Here is a 19,734-nt window from a genome sequence, read left to right as displayed (position 1 = left end):
CCTTGTCCCAGTACCTCCAGTTGGCCCAGCCTCTAAGATGAATGTCAAATTCAGCCCCTTCTCCAAGGACACTGCCCAGCCGAGGACCCATCATCATTCACCTGGACCAGAACACTCACCTCCTCTCCTATCTTCTGTCTGCAGCTCTTGCAGCCTCAACTGGGCCCCTGTGAACACTTGAGTTGGGGCAAGGTCCTTCCTCCACTCAGAACCCTCTATAGCTCCCGCCTCATTGGGCATAAAAACCAAAGTCCTGGCCGGGCATGGTGGCTCACACCTGTAATCCCATCACTTTGGGAGGCCAAGGTGGGCGGATCCCCAGAGGTCAGGAGTTTGAGACCAACATGGTGAAACCCTGTCTCTACTAAAACATACATAAATTAGGCAGGTGTGGTGGTGTGCACCTGTAATCCCAGCTGCTAGAATTGCTTGAACCTAGGAGGCAGTGGTTGCAGTGAGCCAAGATCGTGCCACTGCGCTCCAGCCTGGGTGACAGAGGGAGACTGGGTCTCAGAAAAATCAGACAAAACAACAAAGTCCTCCCCAGGTGACAGGCACCTGCGCCTATCTGCCCTGTCATTTCCCTGCCCGCTCCTCTCCTCCAATCTCTCCTTTGCTAAGCCTGCTCCAGCCACACTGGTCTGGCTGTTCCGTTTTTTGTTCGTTGTTTTGGTTTTTTTGAGACAGTCTCACTCAGAGGCTGGAGTACAGTGCCTCCATCTTGGCTTACTGCCCCCTCCACCTGCCGGGTTCAAGAGATTCTCCTGCCTCAACCTCCCAAGTAGGTGGAATTACAGTCATGCACCAACACACCTGGCTAATTTTTGCATTTTTTTGTAGAGATGCGGTCTCCCTAGGTTGCCCAGGCTGGTCTTGAACTCCTGGGATCAAGTGATCCTCCCATCTCTGCCTCCCAAAATGCTGGGATTACAGGCAGGAGCCACCGCGCCCAGCTGGATTTTTGTCCGATTCTGTTAACTGTTGTGTCCCCAGTACCTGGAAGGATGCCCAGCACCCAGTAGGCGCTTAATAAACACGGAGTCACGTGTTGAGAAAAGAATGGCGCCATTGTGGCTGCAAATGGGACTTGGGCCGCGCGGGGGAGCTCGCTGGCCGCGCACCTTGGGCCGGGACAAGCGCTCGGTGGAACACGCCCGAGAAAAACCCGTGGCGCAGGATTTTCCCAGGCCGTCTGCGGAGTAGGGGCGTCCCCCGTCCCACTCTGTGACTTTGCCCAGGCCGTTCCGGGGCGGGGATTCAGTACCCCTCAACTCCCCAAGAAAAAAACATCCCCGTGGAAATTCCTTGGGAATGACCGAGGCGGGGGAAATACGCGTCTCTGTATGGCCAGTGACAAGTAGCCCCTTTCCCAGATAGGAAGGGCCCGCGCGACCCGGGACCCTTCCCTTCCCCTTTCTGCTGCGCGACCTACCTGGCCCCTCCGAGATCCCCATGGCGACGCCGCCCGCGTCCCACAACAAGAAAGCCTTGGGCTGCGCGGCGCAGCCTCGACGTGGTGGATGACGAATCTTGGGGTCACACGCACAGGCGGTGGGCAAACACCCGCTCATACTTAGTGCACGCCTAGGTTCGAGGAGCCTCCCGCGGAGGGCGAGGGGTTCGAGCGCCCCCCTCTCCCCGCCTCGCCTGGGACCTTGGGGCTGCCTCAGTTTCCCAGCAGCAAGCAAGGGTCTGAGCGCCCCCTCTCCCCGCCTCGCCTCGGCGCCTGGGGGCTAAGTTTCCCAGCTGCAGGCAGGGGTTTCTAGGGTCCCCTCTACCCTCCCTCGTCAAGGTCCAGGCTAACTGCCTCATTCACCCCGCGGAGCCCGGGACGCCGGCGGAGGGGCTCAGCGCGTGGGTTTCGCGCAGCTTCCTTCCTTTTTCTGGGAGCTGCAAAGACGCCCCCGCGGCCAAGGCCGAAAGGGGAAGCGGGGAGGCCGCAGGGGTGTCAGCGCCCTCGGGTGTGGAGAGAGGACGCCGATTCCCCCGGACGTGGTGAGGCGCGCATCGTCACTCACACGGTTCCGCGGGCCCCGGGGGGTGCCTGGCTCTGCTCCGGACGCTTTTCGAGAAAAGTCCGTGTCAGCTTGGCGGGTACATGACCCTAAGTGGGAGGGGGACCCTTCAGTAGAGGGAGCCCTGGAGGATTCCTGGGCCCCCACCCAGGCAAGGGGCTCATCCACTGGATCGAAGAGGCCTGCGTGTGCTGGGGAGGGAGAACTTGAGTTCGGATCCCTTCGCAGCTCGGAGCCTCACTTTGCCGCTTTGTGAAATGAACACAGTAACAGTCCCCACTGTCCGGGGAAGTTGGCAATACTTAATAGCACTTAATAAACCGCTTAGGGCGGTGTAGACAGTGATGCAGGCTTAGCCTGGCCGGGGAACGGGACGCGGGAGGGCCGGGAGCAGCCCCCGGGGTCGTCAGTCCGCCACCGCCGCCCCACTGCTTTAGCTTGGAAATTCCGGAGCTGCAGCGGCCAGCGAGGACGGCGACCCTGCTCGGGCCAGACACCCTCAGTCCGGAAATACCTCAGCCCTCGTTCCGGAGGGGAAAGCGCGAGGTTTCCCGGAAAGCAGCGCCGCCCCTTGGCCTCTAGGTGGCCAGCGTTTATAAAGGACCGCGCGCCTCACGCCTCCCAGTCGGCGCTGAGCTCCTCTGCGCCTCGGGGCTGCAACCTCTGCCTTGCTATGGCTCCCAGCGGCCCCCGGCCCGCGCTGCCTGCGCTTCTGGTCCTGCTCGCCGCTCTGCTCCCAGGTGAGTCGGGGGTGGGGATTGCCGTCGGGCAGACTACCCGAATCCCCGGGAGGACCGATTCCCAGCTCGCCGGAGATCGGGTCAGGCATAACTAGTTAGCTGTTTATGGGAAGGTGGGATTGGAGACAGCGATTGAAAGGCAGCACCCTTGTATTCAGACCCTGAATCACCTGCACGTGTGGCTTCGGGCTGTGGATTGCAGCTTTAAAAAAGGATGAGGGATTGGAGATGGAGGGGAGAGGCAGGCCTCGTATTGTTGCCCAGGCTGGTCTTGCACTCCTGGGGTCTAGCCTTCCTCCTGCCTCAGCTTCAGAAATAGCTGGGATGACAGGTGTGAGCTACTGCCTTGCTCTGCTAAATTGGGTCTCTTCAGTTTCTCAGCTGTAAAATAGGAAACTCTATAGCAGCCACCTGCCAGGTGTATCTTGGCCCAGCACAACACCTGGTTCCAGGGCCCGATCATGATGGTTTGGGAACTTGGCCCTGTGCCAATGCATCAAGGCTTAAGGGACTCACCTCCTTCAAGATGTATATTCTGTTCCTCATCCTCTCTTCCCCTGGGGAAGTCCAGGGCTGCTTCTGCTCAGGGGAATTCCAGGGCTGACTTATTCGTAGCCCAAGGCTGAGAAGTGGAACGCCCCAGCACACCCTCCCCCAGCTCTAGCCCAGCGGGGGAAGAGGGAAGGGGTCAGAGGGTCTCATGGTGGTGTAAGTTTTGGGAAGCAGAGGGTGGGAGATTGACAGCTTGGTTAACAGCTCAACAAAGCCTCTGATCCAAGCCATGCATAGCAGCAGGCGCCTGTAATCCCAGCTACTCGGGAGGTTGAGGCAGGAAAGTCCCTTGAACCTTCCAGGTGGAGGTTGCAGCAAGCTGAGATTGTGCCACTGCACTCCAGCCTGGGCAACAGAGCGAGATTCCGTCTCCAAAAAAAAAAAAACGAAACAAAACAAAACACACACACACACACACACACACACACACACACAAACCAGCCTGGGCATGGTGGTTCACGCCTGTAATCCAAACACTTTGGAGGCCAAGGCGGGTGGATCACCTGAGGTCGGGAGTTCAAGACCAGCCTGACCAACATGGGGAAACCCCATCTTTAAAAAAAAAAAAAAAGAAAGAAAAAACAAAAAAAGGTGTTCTGATCTGGACTCAGACCCAGATCCCACTGCTTTCTAGCTGAATAACTGTTTCCCTCTATGAAATGGGAATGATCCCAGACTCTCCCTTGGAAAATGTATTGAGCCAATGGTCTCACATCCCCATCCCAGATAGAACAAATCTGAGAACAGGAATCTTTGAAGTGGGCAGTGCTGGACTCAGACATTTTTTTTCCCACCTTTGGAGGCAGCAGAATCTAAGGGACTTAATCCAAATATGCCTCTTTCTTTCTCTCTCTCTCTCTTTCTCTCTTTCTTTCTTTCTTTCCTTTTCTTTTCTCTTTCTTCTTTCTTTCTTTCCTTCCTTCCTTCCTTCCTCTTCTTTCTTTCTTTCTTTCTTTCTTTCTTTCTTTCTTTCTCTCTCTCTCTCTCTCTCTCTTTCTTTCTTTCTTTCTTCTTTCCTTTCTTTCTTTCTCTTCTTTTTTGTTTTTTAGACAGAGTCTCGCTCTTTTGCCCAGGCTGGAGTGCAGTGGTGCAATCTTGGCTCACTGCCACCTCCACCTCCCAGGTTCAAGCAGTTCTCCTGCCTCAGCCTCCTGAGTAGCTGGGACTATAGGCGCCCACCACCACACCCAGCTAATGTTTGTTTTTTCAGTAGAGACAGGTTTCACCATGTTGGCCAGGTTGGTCTCCAACTCCTGACCTCAATTGATCCACCTGCCTCAGCCTCCCAAAGTGCTGGGATTACAGGTGTGACCCACAGTGCCTACCCCACAAGCCCCTTCTTTCTTACCTGCACTTACCTGCAAGGTAGCCAGTTGCTGCCCACCCTGTGCTGAGTTACCTGTATTAGCAAGGAATGGGGTGGCTATACTCACTCACCTTACAGATGGGAAAATTGAGGCCCAAAGAGGGGGAAGGTACTTGTCTCAGGGAGTGAGGACCCAGTCTGATTCCTGAAGAGCTGACTCTCTCCACCTAAGTTCTTGAGAGGGAGGAGGGCACCGATTTCACGTTAAAATCTGGTTGGACACGGTGACTCACACCTGTAATCACGGCACTTTGGGAGACTAAGGTGGGAGGATTGCTTGAGGCCAGAGTTTGAGACCAGCCTTAGTGGCATAGTGAGACCCCATCTCTACAAAAATGCTTTTCAAAAATTAGCTGGATGTGGTATTGTCCTGTAGTTCTAGCTACTTGGGCAGCTGAGATGGGAGGATCACTTGAGCCCAGGATTTCAAGGTTATAGTGAGCTGTGATTGCACCACTGCGTTCCAGCCTGGGTGACAGAGGGAGAACTATTTTTTTTTTTGTTTGTTTTTGAGATGGAGTCTTGCTCTGTCACCAGGCTGGAGTGCAGTGGTGCAATCTCGGCTCACTGTAACCTCCGACTACCTGATTCAAGCGATTCTCCTGCCTCAGCCTCCTGAGTAGCTGGGATTACAGGCACATACCACCATGCCCAGCTAATTTTTGTATTTATTTTATTTTTATTTTTTAGTAGAGATGGGGGTTTCAACATGTTGACCAGGATAGTCTTGATCTCCTGACCTTGTGATCTGCCTGCCTTGGACTCCCAAAGTGCTGGGATTATAGGCGTGAGCCACCATACCCAGCTCCGACCTGTCCCTTAAACAAAAAAAAGTGATCGCTAAAATCCTCCCATGGCTCCCTATTGCCCTCAGAATAAAGAATACATCTGGCTGGGCAAGGATGCTCAGGCCTGTAATCACAGCACTTTGGGAGGCAGAGGCAGGCAGATCACTTGAGGTCAGAAGTTCGAGGCCAGCCTGGCCAAAATGGTGGAAACTCATCTCTACTAAAAATACAAAAAATACCAAAATTAGCTGGGTGTGGTGGGGGGCACCTACCTGTAGTCCCAGATACTTGAGAGGTTGAGGCAGAAGAATCGCTTGAACCCAGGAGGCAGAAGTTGCAGTGAGCGGAGATGGCGCCACTGCACTCCAGTCTGGGTAACAGAGTGAGACTCCATCTCAAAAAAAAAAAAGAACACATCTTGAGCATGGCCTTCAGCGCTCACAGGACCTTCCTGAATTAATCTCCCCACTCTTCCTCCCTGCTCACTCGGCTGCAGCCACCTTGCCCCAGGACGTTTGTACTTGTCTGGGATTCACTTCCCTTTTCTCCTGACTGCCAGCCCTTTCTGGTCATTTGGATCTGTGCTCAAACATTAACTTGTCACCAAGGCACTGTCTGTTCTATCACCCTGTTTTGTTTATGTCAAAGCTGTTATTAACATCAGTTATTAATTATCTTGTTTGCTCATGAATTTTTTTTTTTTTTTTTGGGGAAAAAGTCTCTCTCTGTTGCTCAGGCTGGAGTACAGTGGCACGACCACAGCTCACTGTAACCTCCACCTCCCAGGTTCAAGTGATTCTTATGCCTCAGCCTCCAAAATAGCTGGGACTAAAGGCACGTGCCACCATGCCCAGCTAAATTTTGCATTTTGAGTGAAGACGGGGTTTCACCATGTTGGTCAGGCTGGTCTCAAATTCCTGACCTCAGGTGATCTGCCGGTCTTGGCCTCCCAAAGTGCTGAGATTACAGGTGTGAGCCACCATGCTTATGTATTTTCTCTTTAACTTCCACATTGAAGGCAAAGTTTTGTCTTGTTAAGGCTGGGCCTCCAGCACCCAGCATAGGCTGAGTGCACTTTCCCATTGATGAACCTGATTTGGTTTTCGTTTGTTTTGTTTTGAGGTGGAGTCTCACTCTGTAGCCCAGGCTGGAGTGCAGTGGTGCGATCTCGGCTCATGGCAATCTCCGCCTCCCAGGTCCCAGTTCAAGCAATTCTCCTGCCTCAGCCTCCCGAGTAGCTGGGATTACAGGCATGCACCGCCATGCCTAGCTAATTTTTATATTTTTAGTAGAGACGGGGTTTCACCATGCAGGCCAGGCTCGTCTTGAACTCCTAATCTCGTGATCTGCCCACCTCGGCCTCCCAAAGTGCTGGGATTACAGGAGTGAGCCACTGCACCTGGCCTGATGAACCCGATTTGTAATGCCTGTCAAATCTTCCCTCTTTTGTTCCAGGACCTGGCGATGCCCAGACGTCTGTGTCCCCCCAAGTGGTCATCCTGCCCCGGGGTGGCTCCGTGCTAGTGAACTGCAGCAGCTCCTGTGATCAGAGCCCCTTCTTGGGCCTGGAGACTCCGTTGACTAAAAGGGAGGTGCTCCCAGGTGGGAACAACTGGAAGATGTTTGAACTGAGCAATGTGCAAGAAGACAGCCAGCCAATATGCTTTTCAAACTGCGGTGGTAGACAGTCAACAGCTAAAACCTTCCTCACCGTCTACTGTAAGTGACTGAGCCCAGAGGGCTGGGCTAGGCAGATGGGGTAGAGCAGATGCACTGGGGCACCTACAGTGGGCTGGGAGAATCTTTGTCAGGGTCAGGGAGGGGCTCCTTGAAGGGCAGGTGGGGACATCCTTGGAGAGCCCCTTTGTGAATTTCTTTGGGTATAATTAAAGTATCTACAGGCGGGGTGCAGTGGCTCACGCTGGTAATCCCAGCACTTTGGCAGGGTGAGGCTGGAGGATCACCAGAGATCAGGAATTTAAGACCAGGAGTTTAAGTTTCACCAACACAGCGAAACCCCATCTCTACTAAAAATACAAAAATCAGCCCATTGTGGTGGCAGGCACCTGTAATCCCAGCTACTTGGGATGCTTAGGCAGGAAAATTGCTTGAACCTGGGAGACAGAGATTGCAGTGAGCCACAACTGTGCCACTGCACTCCAGTCTGGGTGTCAGAGCAAGACTCTGTCTCAAAAAAAGATATCAACAGGAATTCAGGACATTCGAGAATGCCATCTCTCTATGCCTCACTCTTTGAACGTATGACAAGGTCTTAGATCGGACACTTTAATAAAAGATGCAAATTGGCTGGGCATGGTGGTTCACACTTGTAATCCCAGCACTTTGGGAGGCTGAGGTGGGCAGACCACAAGGTCAAGAGATCGAGACCATCCTGCCCAACATGGTGAAACCCCATCTCTACTAAAAATATAAAAATTAGCTGGGCGTGGTGGCGCATGCCTGTAGTCCCAGCTACTCAGGAGGCTGAGGCAGGAGAATCGCTTGAATCTGGGAGGTGGAGGTTGCAGTGAGCCAGTATTGTGCCACTGTACTCTACCCTGGCAACAGAGCAAGACTCACTCTCAAAAAAAAAAAAAAAAGCAAATTAAGCCAGGTGTGGTGATTTGTACCTATAATCCCAGCTACTCCAGAGGCTAAGGCAGAAGGATGGCTTGAGTCCAGGAGTTTGAGACCGGCCTGGGAAACATAGTGAGACCCTGTTTCTACCAGAAAAAAAATAAGTAAATAAATAATTTAGCTGGGCATCATGGCATGCACCTGTAATCTCAGCTACTCCTAAGGCTTTGGTGGGAGGATTGCTTGAACCCAGGGGTTCAAATCCCAGGAGTTCGAATCCAGCCTGGGCAACATAGCAAAATCATTTTATTAAATGTTTTAATAAAAACATTTTTATTTAAAAAACTATGAGTTAAAACTAGCCCTGGATGGCATTTTTCACATATTGGCAACAATGGACAAAATTGCTAACAGCTGTGCTGGCAAGGCTGTGGCACATAAGCGGTTTGTGCACTGCCAGGACACTGCTGTGGGGATCATAAATAAGCCCAACCCTGCGGTGGGAAATTGGGCATCAGTTCTCAAAATGTTACGGGCTGGGCATGGTGGTTTATGCCTATAATCCCAACACTTTGGGAGGCTGAGGTAGGAGGGTCGTTTGAGGCCAAGAGTTCAAGACCAGTCTGGGCAACATAGTGGAATCCTTTTTTTTTTTTTTTTATGTGACAGGGTCTCCCTCTGTTGTCCAGGCTGGAGTGCATTGGCCTTATCTCGGCTCACTGCAACCTCTGCCTTCCAGGTTCATTCAATTTTCCTGCCTCAGCCTCCCAAGTAGCTGGGATCACAGGCGCCCATCACCATGCCCAGCTCATTTTTGTATTTTTAGTAGAGACAGGGTTTCACCACGTTGTCCAGACTGGTCTCGAACTCCTGACCTCAACTGATTCACCCACCTTGGCCTCCCAAAGTTTGGTTTTTGGTTTGTTTGTTTTTCAGGGAGAGTCTCTCTCTGTTGCCCAGGTTGGAGTGCAGTGGTGCAATCTCGGCTCACTTCAACCTCCGCCTCCCAGGCTCAAGCGATTCTCATGCTTCAGCCTCCGGAGTAGCTGGGATTACAGGTGCCCGCCACCAGGCCTAGCTGATTTTTGTATTTTTAATAGAGACGAGGATTCACCATGTTGGCCAGGCTGGTCTTGAACTCCTGACCTCAAGCGATCCATCTGCCTCAGCCTCCCAAAGTGCTGGGATTACAGGAGTGAGCCACCATACCCAGCCCCATTCTATTGTTTTGTTTTGTTATGTTTTGTTTTGTTTTTTGAGATGGAGTCTTGCTCTGTCAGCCAGGATGGAGTGCAGTGGTGCGATCTCAGTTCATTGCAACCTCTGCCTCCCAGGTTCAAGTTACTGTCTTGTCTCAGCCTCTAGAATAGCTGGGATTATAGGCTCACCACCACCACACCCGGCTAAATTTTTGTATTTTTAGTAAGGACGGGGTTTCACCATATTGGTCAGGCTGGTCTTGAACTCCTGACCTTGTGATCCACCCACCTCAGCCTCCCAAAGTGCTGGGATTGTAGGCATGAGCCACCGCACCCGGCCCCCATTCTATTTTTTTATTTTTATTTTTTTTTGAGACGGAGTTTTGCTCTTGTTACCCAGGCTGGAGTGCAATGGCGCGATCTCGGCTCACTGCAACCTCCGCCTCCCGGGTTCAGGCAATTCTCCTGCCTCAGCCTCCTGAGTAGCTGGGATTACAGGCACGCGCCACCATGCCCAGCTAATTTTTTGTAGTTTTAGTAGAGACGGGGTTTCACCATGTTGACCAGGATGGTCTCGATCTCTTGACCTCGTGATCCACCCGCCTCGGCCTCCCAGAGTGCTGGGATTACAGGCTTGAGCCACCGCGCCTGGCCTTTTTTTTTTTTTTTTTTTTAATGCCATGTGTGTGTATCCTGTGGCAAACCCCAATCCTGGCCAGTCATGGCGGCTCATTCCTGTAATCTCAGCTCTCTGGGAGGCCCAGGCAAGTGGATTGCTTGAGGTCAGGAGTTTGAGACCAGCCTGGCAAACATGGCGAAACCCCATCTCTACTAAAAATACAACAATTAGCTATGCGTGGTGGAGCATGTCTGTAGTCCCAGCTACTAGGAAGGCTGAGGCAGGAGAATCATTTGAACCTGGGAGGCAGAGGTTGCAGTGAGCTGAGATCATGCCACTGCACTCCAGCCTTGGGTGACAGAGTGAGACTCTGTCTCAAAAAAAAAAAAAAAGAAAGAATTATAAGAATTAGCTGGGTATGTTGGCATGCACCTGTAATCCCAGATACTCATGAGGCTGAGGTGGGAGGATCAGCCGAGTCCAGGGATTTGGAGGCTGTAGTGAGCCTATGATCGTGTCACTGTACTCCAGCATGGGACACAGAGTGAGATCCTGTCTCCAAAAAAAAAGAAAAAGGAAAACTCAGTCCTGGAAAGTGGTCTATAGGCGTTGCTGCCTACAAGGGAGATGGTGAGGGCTACAGCATCATTCACTGACATGTTGTCACTTTGTATGAAGGGCAAACACTTGCAAACCACTCAAATGGGAAAGGCTAGAGAGGGAAACTGTGGCTTGTCCATTACACAGAATAGTATGTGACCGTGTAGAAGAATCAGGACGTTCTGGTGAACTGAAAGAGAGTCAGCTCTGGGGTGTATTGTAAAGTCGAAATGAAAGAAAGTATGTTGAATATGAGTGGCATGCCACCCTCACGTTAGGGAGTGGCAGAGGGGCAGTTTCAGGAGGCTGTATTTGTGTATAAAATAGCCCTAAAATGAAGTGGGAGAAAGGACAATATTAGTTGGCTATGAGAAGAGAGGCTGGGAGGCTCTGGGAGAGGGCTTGAGGTGGAGAATTCTTTTTTTTTTTTTGTGAGATAGAGTTTCGCTCTTGTTGCCCAGGCTAGAGTGCAATGGCACAATCTCAGCTCACCGCAACTTCTGCCTCCCAGGTTCAAGGGATTCTCCTGCCTTAGCCTCCTGAGGAGCTGGGATTACAGACATGCATTACCACGCCTGGCTAATTTTGTACTTTTAGCAGAGATGGGGTTTCTCCATGTTCATCAGACTGGTCTCGAACTCCCAACCTCAGGTGATCGACGTGCCTCAGCCTCCCAAGTAGCTGGGATTACAGGCACCCACCACCATCCCTAGCAAATTTTTATATTTGTAGTAGAAAAGGGGTTTCACCATGTTGGCCAGGCTGGTCTCGAACTCCTCACCTCAGGTGATCCACTTGCCTCGGCCTCCCAAAGTACTGGGATTACAGGTGTGAGCCACCACACCTGGCCAACAATTCTGTGTTCTTCCTACTTTGGAGACTTTGAATGGTGGGAATGAGTTACCAAGACAAAAAAGAAATTCAAATGAAAACAAAACAAAATCAAAGAAGGAAAAACAGAAGAGAATTAGGCAGGCTAGGCACAGTGGCTCATGCCTATAATCGCCGTGATTTAGGAGGCCAAAGCAGGAGGATCGGGAGTTGGACACCAGCCTGGTCAACACAACAAGACCCCATATCTACAAAAAATAAGAAAACTAGCCAAGCATGGTGGTATACCTATAATCCCAGCTACTCAGGAGGCTGAGGTGAGAAGATCGCCCGAGACCAAGAGGTCGAGCCTGCAATGAGCCGTGATGACACCACTGCACTCCAGCCTGGGTGACAGAGCAAGACCCTGTCTCTAAAAATAAAAACTGGCCAGGTAGCTTTGAGATTAGCCTTTGGTCCCAACAAGACCCTTAATAGCTTGGAGGATGTGGCTTCTGGGTTTACTTTGCAATCAGGTGAGACCTCCTCTGATGGGTAAAATGACACAGTGAGGGAGAAAGGACATTCTGCTGTCATTGTGCCAGGGCAAGGAAGCCTCTGGGTAAATGATCAGCTTTGCTTCTGATTTGAAGGGTAGGTGAGCAGATGCTGACCTTCCCAGGTGAGGGAAGTCCCCAAACATTCCTAGCGGCCTCTAAAAACCCCAGAGAAAGCTCTTTGAAGGATTTTTCTGCATCTCTGCCTGATAGGCTTTATTATTATTATTATTATTTTAGACAGTCTCACTCTGTCGCCCAGGCTGGAGTGCAGTGGTGCAATCTCCGCTGACTGCAACTTCCGCCTCCCAAGTTCAGGCAATTCTCCTGCCTCATCCTCCCTCCTGAGTAGCTGAGATTACAGGCACCCGCCACCAAGTCTGGCTAATTTTTGAATTTTTAGTAGAGACAGGGTTTCACCACGTTGTCCAGGCTGGTCTCAAACTCCTGACCCCTGGTGATACACCCATCTCAGCCTCCCAAAGTGCTGGGATTACAGGCATAACACACTGTGCCCAGCTCTGCCTGGTAGTTGAAAGCGTACAACTCCAGGTTTGACTCCTGGCTCTGCCACATTTCTTCCTCTGTGACTGGGGGTGCCCCAGTTTGCCTTAGTTCTTACTTCTGTGAAAGGGAGCAGACAGCCGGCACAGGTAGCAAAGGGGTAAAAGGTGTGTGGGGGTGTGTCACTTAGAGACTGGAGCTTGGTCTTGCCCCACCCATAGTGTAAACAGAAAGAAGCCTCCCTGGATGGCTCAGTCTTCTCCAAAAAGGTTAGAGGTGTAATTCCTAGAGGAGGTGACCACCAGCTGGGCTTTAAAGGATGTGTAGGAGTTCATAAAGACAGGCATTCTGGGCAGGGGAGCAGCCTGGGCAAAAGTTTGGAGCAGGGAGAAATCTTGATGGGGGCAGGAGGGGCCCAACAGCAGTAAGTTGGTGTGGGCTGGGCACGGTTGCTCAGGCCTGTAATCCTGGCACTTTGGGAGGCTGAAGCAAGACAATTGCTTGAGCCCGGGAGTTCGAGACCAGCCTGGGCAACATAGGGAGACCCTATCTCTAAGAAAATTTAAAAAAAAGCCCGCCATGGTGGCATATGCTTGTAGTCCCAACTACTCTGGAGGCTTAAGTGGGAGGATCACTTGAGCCCAGAAAGTTTTTTATTTTTATTTTTTGAAATGAAGTCTCCATCTGTGGCCCAGGCTGGCGTGCAATGGTGCCATCTTGGCTCACTGCAGCCTCTGCCTCCTGGGTTCAAGCGATTCTCCTGCCTCAGCCTCCCGAGTTGCTGGGATTACAGGTGCCCACCACCATGTCCAGCTAAATTATTTTTGTATTTTTAGTAGAGACGGTGTCTTGAATACCTGACCTCAAGTGATCCACCTCCTTGGCTTCCCAAAGTGCTGGGATTACAGGTGTGACACTGAGCCAGGTCAAGCCCAGGAATTGGAGGGTACAGTCAGCTTATGATTGTGCCACTGCATTCTAGCCAGGGTGACAGAGTGAGACCCTGCCTCTAAAAAAAAAAAAAAAAAAAAAGATTGTTGGGAGGTGGGGTGAGGTTGGCAGGGCCTTGAATACCAAGTGGAGGAGCCGGGACTTTCTCGTCCTCAGGGTGTTGTGGAGGGTTTGTGAGCAGGCCAGGGATCAGATAAGCTGAAGGCTAGATTTACAGGAAACCACAGAGCAGTTGGCTGTGGTCCTTGTCCAGGTAGCCCACGTTGTGGGCAGTGACCATATCCAAGAAGGGAAGGACAGGGAAATATTTGAATAGTTCAGTGACCAGGATTTGGAAAAGGACTGAAGGTCAGGGTCAAGAAGAGGTGAGAGCAGAAGAGACATTCCCCCAACCCCACCACCAGTCAGCCGAGCTGGGTTTCCTCCAGGGGCTGAGGCTCGAGGCCGCCTCAAATTCTGCAAGAGTTTGTAGGAGATGGTGAGAGATAAGAGCTGGAAGTCAGAGTTTTCTTGACCTTATGTATATATTGTTTAACAGCTTAACAGCTGTTTTATTTTTAGACACAGTCTCACTTTGTCACCCAGACTGGAGTACAGTGGCACAATCATAGCTCACTGCAGCCTCAAACTCCCAGACTCAAGAAATCCTCCTCCCACCCTCAGCCTCCTGAGTGGCTGGGACTACAGGTGTGAGCCACCAAGCCCAGCTTGTTTTTTTTTGGAGACAGAGTCTCTCTCTGTTGCCCAGGCTGGAGTGCGGTGGCACAATCTCAGCTCACTGCAACCTCCACCTCCCAGGCTCAAGTGATTCTCCCTGCCTCGGTCTCCCATGTAACTGGGATTACTGGCATCCACCACCATACCCAGCTAATTTTTGTTTTCTTGTTTTTTGTTGTTGTTGTTGTTGTTGTTTTTGAGATGAAGTCTCACTCTGTTGCCCAAGAAGGAGTGCAGTGGTGCAGTCTCGGATCACCGCAACCTCCACCTCCTGGGTTCAAGCCATCCTCCAGCCTGAGAAGCTGGGGCTACCGGCATGTGCCACCATGCCTGGCTAATTTTTGTTTTTTTAGTAGAGACAGGGTTTCACTATGTTGGTCAGGCTGATCTTCAACTCCTGACCTTGTGATCTGCCTGCATCGGCGTCTCAAAGTGCTGGGATTACAGGTGTGAACCACCATGCCCAGCCTAATTTTTTTATTTTTTTTTTTAGTAGAGACAGGGTTTTGCTATGTTGGTCAGGCTGGTCTTGAACTCCTAACCTCAGGTGATCCATCCACGTCGGCCTCTACAGGCATGAGCCACCATGCCTAGCCGAAGCCTGGCTTATTTTTAAATGTGTGGTGTTGTTTTTTTCTTCCCAGAAATGGGGTCTCACAATGTTGCCCAAGCTAGTCTTGAACTCCTGGCCCCAGGATGGTCTCGATCTCCTGACTTTGTGATCCGCCCACCTCCGCCTCCCAAAGTGTTGTTGGGATTAAAGGCGTGAGCCACTGCGCAGGGACTGTTTTTGTTTTTTAAAGAATGTCAAGGCCTAGTATGTTTGCTCACACCTGTAATCCCAGCACTTTGGGAGGCTGAGATAAGATCACTTGAGATCAGGAATTCAAGACAAGCCTGGGCAACATGCTGAAAACCCCGTTTCTACTAAAAATACAAAAATTAGCTGAGTGTGGTGGTGCATGTCTGTAATCCCATCTACTTGAGAGGCTGAGGCAAGAGAATTGCTTGAACTCAGGAGACAGAGGTTGCGGTGAGCTGAGATGGAGCCATTGCCCTCCAGCCTGGGCGACTGAAGGACACTCAGTCTAACAAATAAATAAAATAAAAATAAAAACAAAAAAATTAATCAGGTGCAGTGGTGTGTGCCTGTAATTCAAGCTACTCAGGAGGCTGGGGCAGGAGAATCGGCTGAACCCCAGTGGTGGAGGTTGCAGCGAGCTGAGATCACACCGCTGGTTGCCCAGTTTAGTGCACTGGGCTGCTGAACTTATTTGACCAGACCTCTAGCAATAGACTGTGAAGTTCACAGGCCGGGCGCAGTGGCTCACGCCTGTATAATCCCAGCACTTTGGGAGGCCAAGGTGGGTGGAAAGTCAGGAGATTGAAACCATCCTGGCCAACATGGTGAAACCCCATCTCTACTCAAAGTATAAAAATTAGCTGGGCACAGTGGCAAGTGCCTGTAGTCCCAACTACTCGGGAGGCTGAGGCAGGAGGATCATTTAAACCTGAGAGGCAGAGGTTGCAGTGAGCCAAGAGCACACCACTGCACTCCAGCCTGGCAACAGGGCGACATTCCATCTCAAAAAAAAAAAAAAAAAAAAAAGTTCTTTTCCACTTTTCACTCTAAGATGCTGCTGTCACGAATAAGGAATTTTTTGATCCCCTTCACAAACACTTGGGGCCCTCTTACCAGCTTTCCCTGAAGATTTTGACATTCCTATCTGCTGAGGTGTTTGGGTGTGTTTGGGGGAGATACTGAAAAGCTGGGGCTCCCAGGCAGGTGCGGTTCATGTGCTGGGCAGGCAGCAAGGTCCAGTTCACCCCCACCTCTGTTTTCCTACAGGGACTCCAGAACGGGTGGAGCTGGCACCCCTCCCTGCTTGGCAGCCGGTGGGCGAGAACCTTACCCTACGCTGCCAGGTGGAGGGTGGGGCACCCCGGGCCAACCTCACCGTGGTGCTGCTCCGTGGGGAAGAGGAGCTGAGCCGGCAGCCAGTCCCTCAGCTGGGGGAGCCCGCTGAGGTCACGGTCACGGTGTTGGCAGGCAGAGATGATCACGGAGCCAATTTCTCGTGCCGCACTGAATTGGACCTGCGGTCCCAAGGGCTGGAACTGTTTGAGAACATCTCGGCCCCCCACCAGCTCCAAACCTTTGGTGAGGATTGAGGAAGCCGGCAGGGAGAGGGTGGAGTATCCTGGAATGGGGTGCCCCTGGCCTCAGGATCTTCTGACAAGGGTGTGACCTGCCGAACTCGGTGGCTCACGCCTGTAATCGTAGTACTTTGGGAGGCCAAGGTGGGTGGATCACCTGAGGTCGGGAGTTCGAGACCAGCCTGACCAACATGGAATAAAATACAAAATTAGCCAGGTGTGGTGGCTCATGCCTGTAATCCCAACTACTTGGGAGGCTGAGGTAGGAGAATCGCTTGAACCCAGGAGATGGAGGTTGCGGTGAGCCAAGATCTTGTCATTGCACTCCAGCCTGGGCAACAAGAGTGAAACTCCATCTCAAAAAAAAAAAAAAAATGGTGTAGCCCCAGCTGAAGGGTGCATGTATTCTAGGCATATGTGGCCTAGGCTGCTCAGCAGCCCTAGAAGAGGATTTTGCAGGAGGGGAATGAAATGCCCTGAGAAGGGCTTTGGGGCATCCATCCCTGTCTGCTCACACTTACCCTCTCTCCCCAGTCCTGCCAGAGACTCCCCCACAACTTCTCGGCCCCTGGGTCCTGGAGGTGGATACGCAGGGGACCGTGGTCTGTTCCCTGGATGGGCTGTTTCCAGTCTCGGAGGCCCAGGTCCACCTGGCGCTGGGGGACCAGAAGCTGAACCACACAATCACCTATGGCTTCGACTCCCTTTCGGCCAAGGCCTCGGTCAAGGGGACTGCAGAGGAGGAGGGCACCCAGCGGCTGTTTTGTGCAGTAATACTAGGAAATCAGAGCCAGGAGACGCGGAAGACAGTGACCGTCTACAGTAAGAACGGGAAGGGGACAGATCGGGGCTTCCTGGGGGTGTGAACTAAACCGGGGACAGGGCTCACTGTGTGACCACCCTCAGGCTTTCCAGTACCCAAAGTGATTCTGTCGGAGCCTGAGGTCTCAGAAGGAACCGAGGTGATCGTGAAGTGTGAGGCCCACCCCAGAGCCATGGTGATGCTGAATGGGGTCCCAGCCCAGACGCTGGGCCCACGGGCCCAATTACGGCTGAAGGCCAGGCCCGAGGACGATGGACGCAACTTCTCCTGCTCTGCAACCCTAGAGGTGGCCGGACAGGTTGTACACAAGAACCAGACCCGGGAGCTTCGTGTGCTGTGTGAGTGAGGCTGCTGGACAAAGACCCCTGTCCCCCCAAGGCCCAACTCCTGATGTCCCATAAGCTCTTGCCCTCCAAGTCCCACCCCCACCCATAAGGGGAGCCCTCCCTGAAGTCCTGCAGTCCTAGATGGGGAGGGGTGTCCTGGTCCCCAACCTCCATCTCATCTTGTGTTTTTCCAGATGGCCCCCAGCTGGACGAGAAGGATTGTCCGAGAAACTGGACGTGGCCAGAAAACTCCCAGCAGACTCCGACATGCCAGGCTTGGGGAAATCCCTCACCCCAGCTTAAGTGTCTAAAAGATGGCACTTTGGCACTGCCCATCGGGAAATCAGTGACTGTCACACGGGATCTTGCGGGCACCTACCTCTGTCGGGCCACGAGCACTCGAGGGGAGGTCACCTGCGAGGTGACCGTGAACGTGGTGAACTTGCCCTGTGAGTGATCCTGCCTGCAGGATTGGGTGGGGCAGGGCCATGGGCCTCTTGCAATCCTCACCACCCCTTGTATCCTCCCCACAGCCCCCCAGTATGTGATGGTCGTCATCGCTCTAGTGGTGACTGCAGCTGTCCTGGGCACCGCAGGCATTGCCATCTACCTCTATAACCGCCAGAGGAAGATCAGGAAATACAGACTCCAACAGGCTCAAAACGGGACCCCCATGAAACCCATCACACAAGCCACGCCTCCCTGAACCTACCCCAGGACGGGGCCTCTTCCTCGGCCCTCCCATCTGGTGGTAGTGGTGCCACACAGAACAGAGTGGCAGACGTATGCCATACAGCTACACCCCGTGGCCCTGGGATGCCAGAGGGCAGGGCATTGGTCTCAGTCAGATGCAGATGGCATTTGGGGCCATGGCACCTGCTGCACACCGAAAACACTAGGCCAGGCATGTGATCCGCAGTCACGTGACTAAGCCAAGAGGAAGGGGCAAGACTCAAGATGTGACTGTGATGGACGTCAAAGTCTAGCCTGGCGAGAGGGGAAGGGGTGGGGGAAACATACCCCTACCACAAGGACACACAGCCAGGAAATACTGAAATTCGCTGGCCATGGGGTATGCTAACGCCCCATAGCCCTACGGAAGAAGTGGCTCTGCACAGACACGTGTCGCATCAAAACATAAATGCCCGCACTTCCTGACAGATGCCAGCTTGGGCACTGCTGTCTATTGACTGTCCCCAACCCTTGATATGTATTTATTCATTTTTTATTTTACCAGCTATTTATTGAGTGCTTTTTATGTAGGTTAGGATGGCAAACAAGATGAACATAGGTCTCTGGCCTCACGGAGCTCCCAGCCACAGTCACATTCAGGGTCACCAGGTACAGTTGTACAGGTTGTACACTGCACAAGAATGCCTGGCAAAAAGATCAAATGGGGCTGGGACTTCTCGTTGACCAACCTGCCTTTCCCCAGAAGGAGTGATTTTTCTATTCGGCACAAAAGCACTATATGGACTAGTAATGGTTACAGGTTCAGAACTGGAGCGACCCCGTGAGGCCTTACTCCCTCCCCTCAAAAACGGACACCTTTGTTAGCCACTCCCCACCCACATACATTCCTGCAAGCATTCACAGTGACAGCGGTGATGCCTGGAGAGTGCCCAGAGAATATGCTCGACCTCTGCTTTGTTCTGTTTGCAGTTCAGTGGGACCTCGAACTACACAGCTCCAACTTCCTGCAGTGAACAGAGCCCTGCAAGCAGGGGGCAGGGGGCCAAGGTATTGGAGGACTCCCTCCCAGCTCTAGAAGCCTCTTTAGTGTGTGTGTGTGTGTGTGTGTGTGTGTGTGTGTGTATGTAAGGGTGCCAAGGTAATGGAGGACTCCATCCCAGCTGTGGCATCCTCTTCCGCGTGTGTGTGTGTGTTTGTAGACAAGGTCTCGCTCTGTCACCCAGGCTGGAGTACAGTGGTGCAATCATAGTTCATTACAGCCTTGACCTGCTGAGCTCAAGTGATCCTCCCACCTCAGCCTCCTGAGTAGCTGGGCCATAGATGCACACCACCACACCCGGCAAATTGCACTTTTTTGTGGAGACAGGGTGTCGCGACATTGCCCAGACTTCCTTTGTGCTAATAAAGCTTTTCTCATCTGCATCTGCTTTGTGTGAGTTGAGGGGAGGTGGCACATCCAGCTGGAGCCCTTTCTAAGCAGCCACAGCCCGATTCTCCCTCTTCCTCCCCCAAGAAAAACAATGTGAACCGATGGCCATACCTTGAGGTTCTGGTCCAAATATGGGACTATTTATGACCTCCTGGGTCTGTAGTGAAAACTGAAGACTCCTCTCCAGAAAAAAAATTTGGTTTCCAATGAGGCCTGGAATCCACCACCCCACAGCCTTTTTTGTTTTTTTTTGAGATGGAGTCTTGCTTGGTGGCCCAGGCTGGAGTGCAGTGGGCGATCTCGGCTCACTG

The 19,734-nt window shown here is 52.2% G+C and overlaps 1 protein-coding gene across 1 annotated transcript; it reads left to right on the top strand.

Annotated features, from left to right (window-relative positions):
• The first annotated feature begins 1,882 nt into the window (after positions 1-1,882).
• On the top strand, positions 1,883-18,874 carry ICAM1 (intercellular adhesion molecule 1). The gene is made up of 7 exons (XM_032251834.1): positions 1,883-2,755; positions 6,917-7,180; positions 15,845-16,156; positions 16,687-16,974; positions 17,059-17,313; positions 17,496-17,750; positions 17,835-18,874. The coding sequence occupies exons 1-7, from the start codon at positions 2,689-2,691 to the stop codon at positions 18,005-18,007; spliced, it is 1,614 nt and encodes a 537-aa protein (XP_032107725.1). The 5' UTR covers positions 1,883-2,688; the 3' UTR covers positions 18,008-18,874.
• Positions 18,875-19,734: the final 860 nt, after the last annotated feature.

This window comes from Sapajus apella, unplaced genomic scaffold, assembly GCF_009761245.1.
Source record: "Sapajus apella isolate SASKATOON/1434 unplaced genomic scaffold, GSC_monkey_1.0 scaffold77, whole genome shotgun sequence".
In the NCBI taxonomy this organism is placed as follows: Eukaryota; Metazoa; Chordata; class Mammalia; order Primates; family Cebidae; genus Sapajus; species Sapajus apella.
The sequence above is the reverse complement of the archived record's forward strand: the minus strand, read 5'-3'. Positions and strand labels throughout refer to the sequence as shown.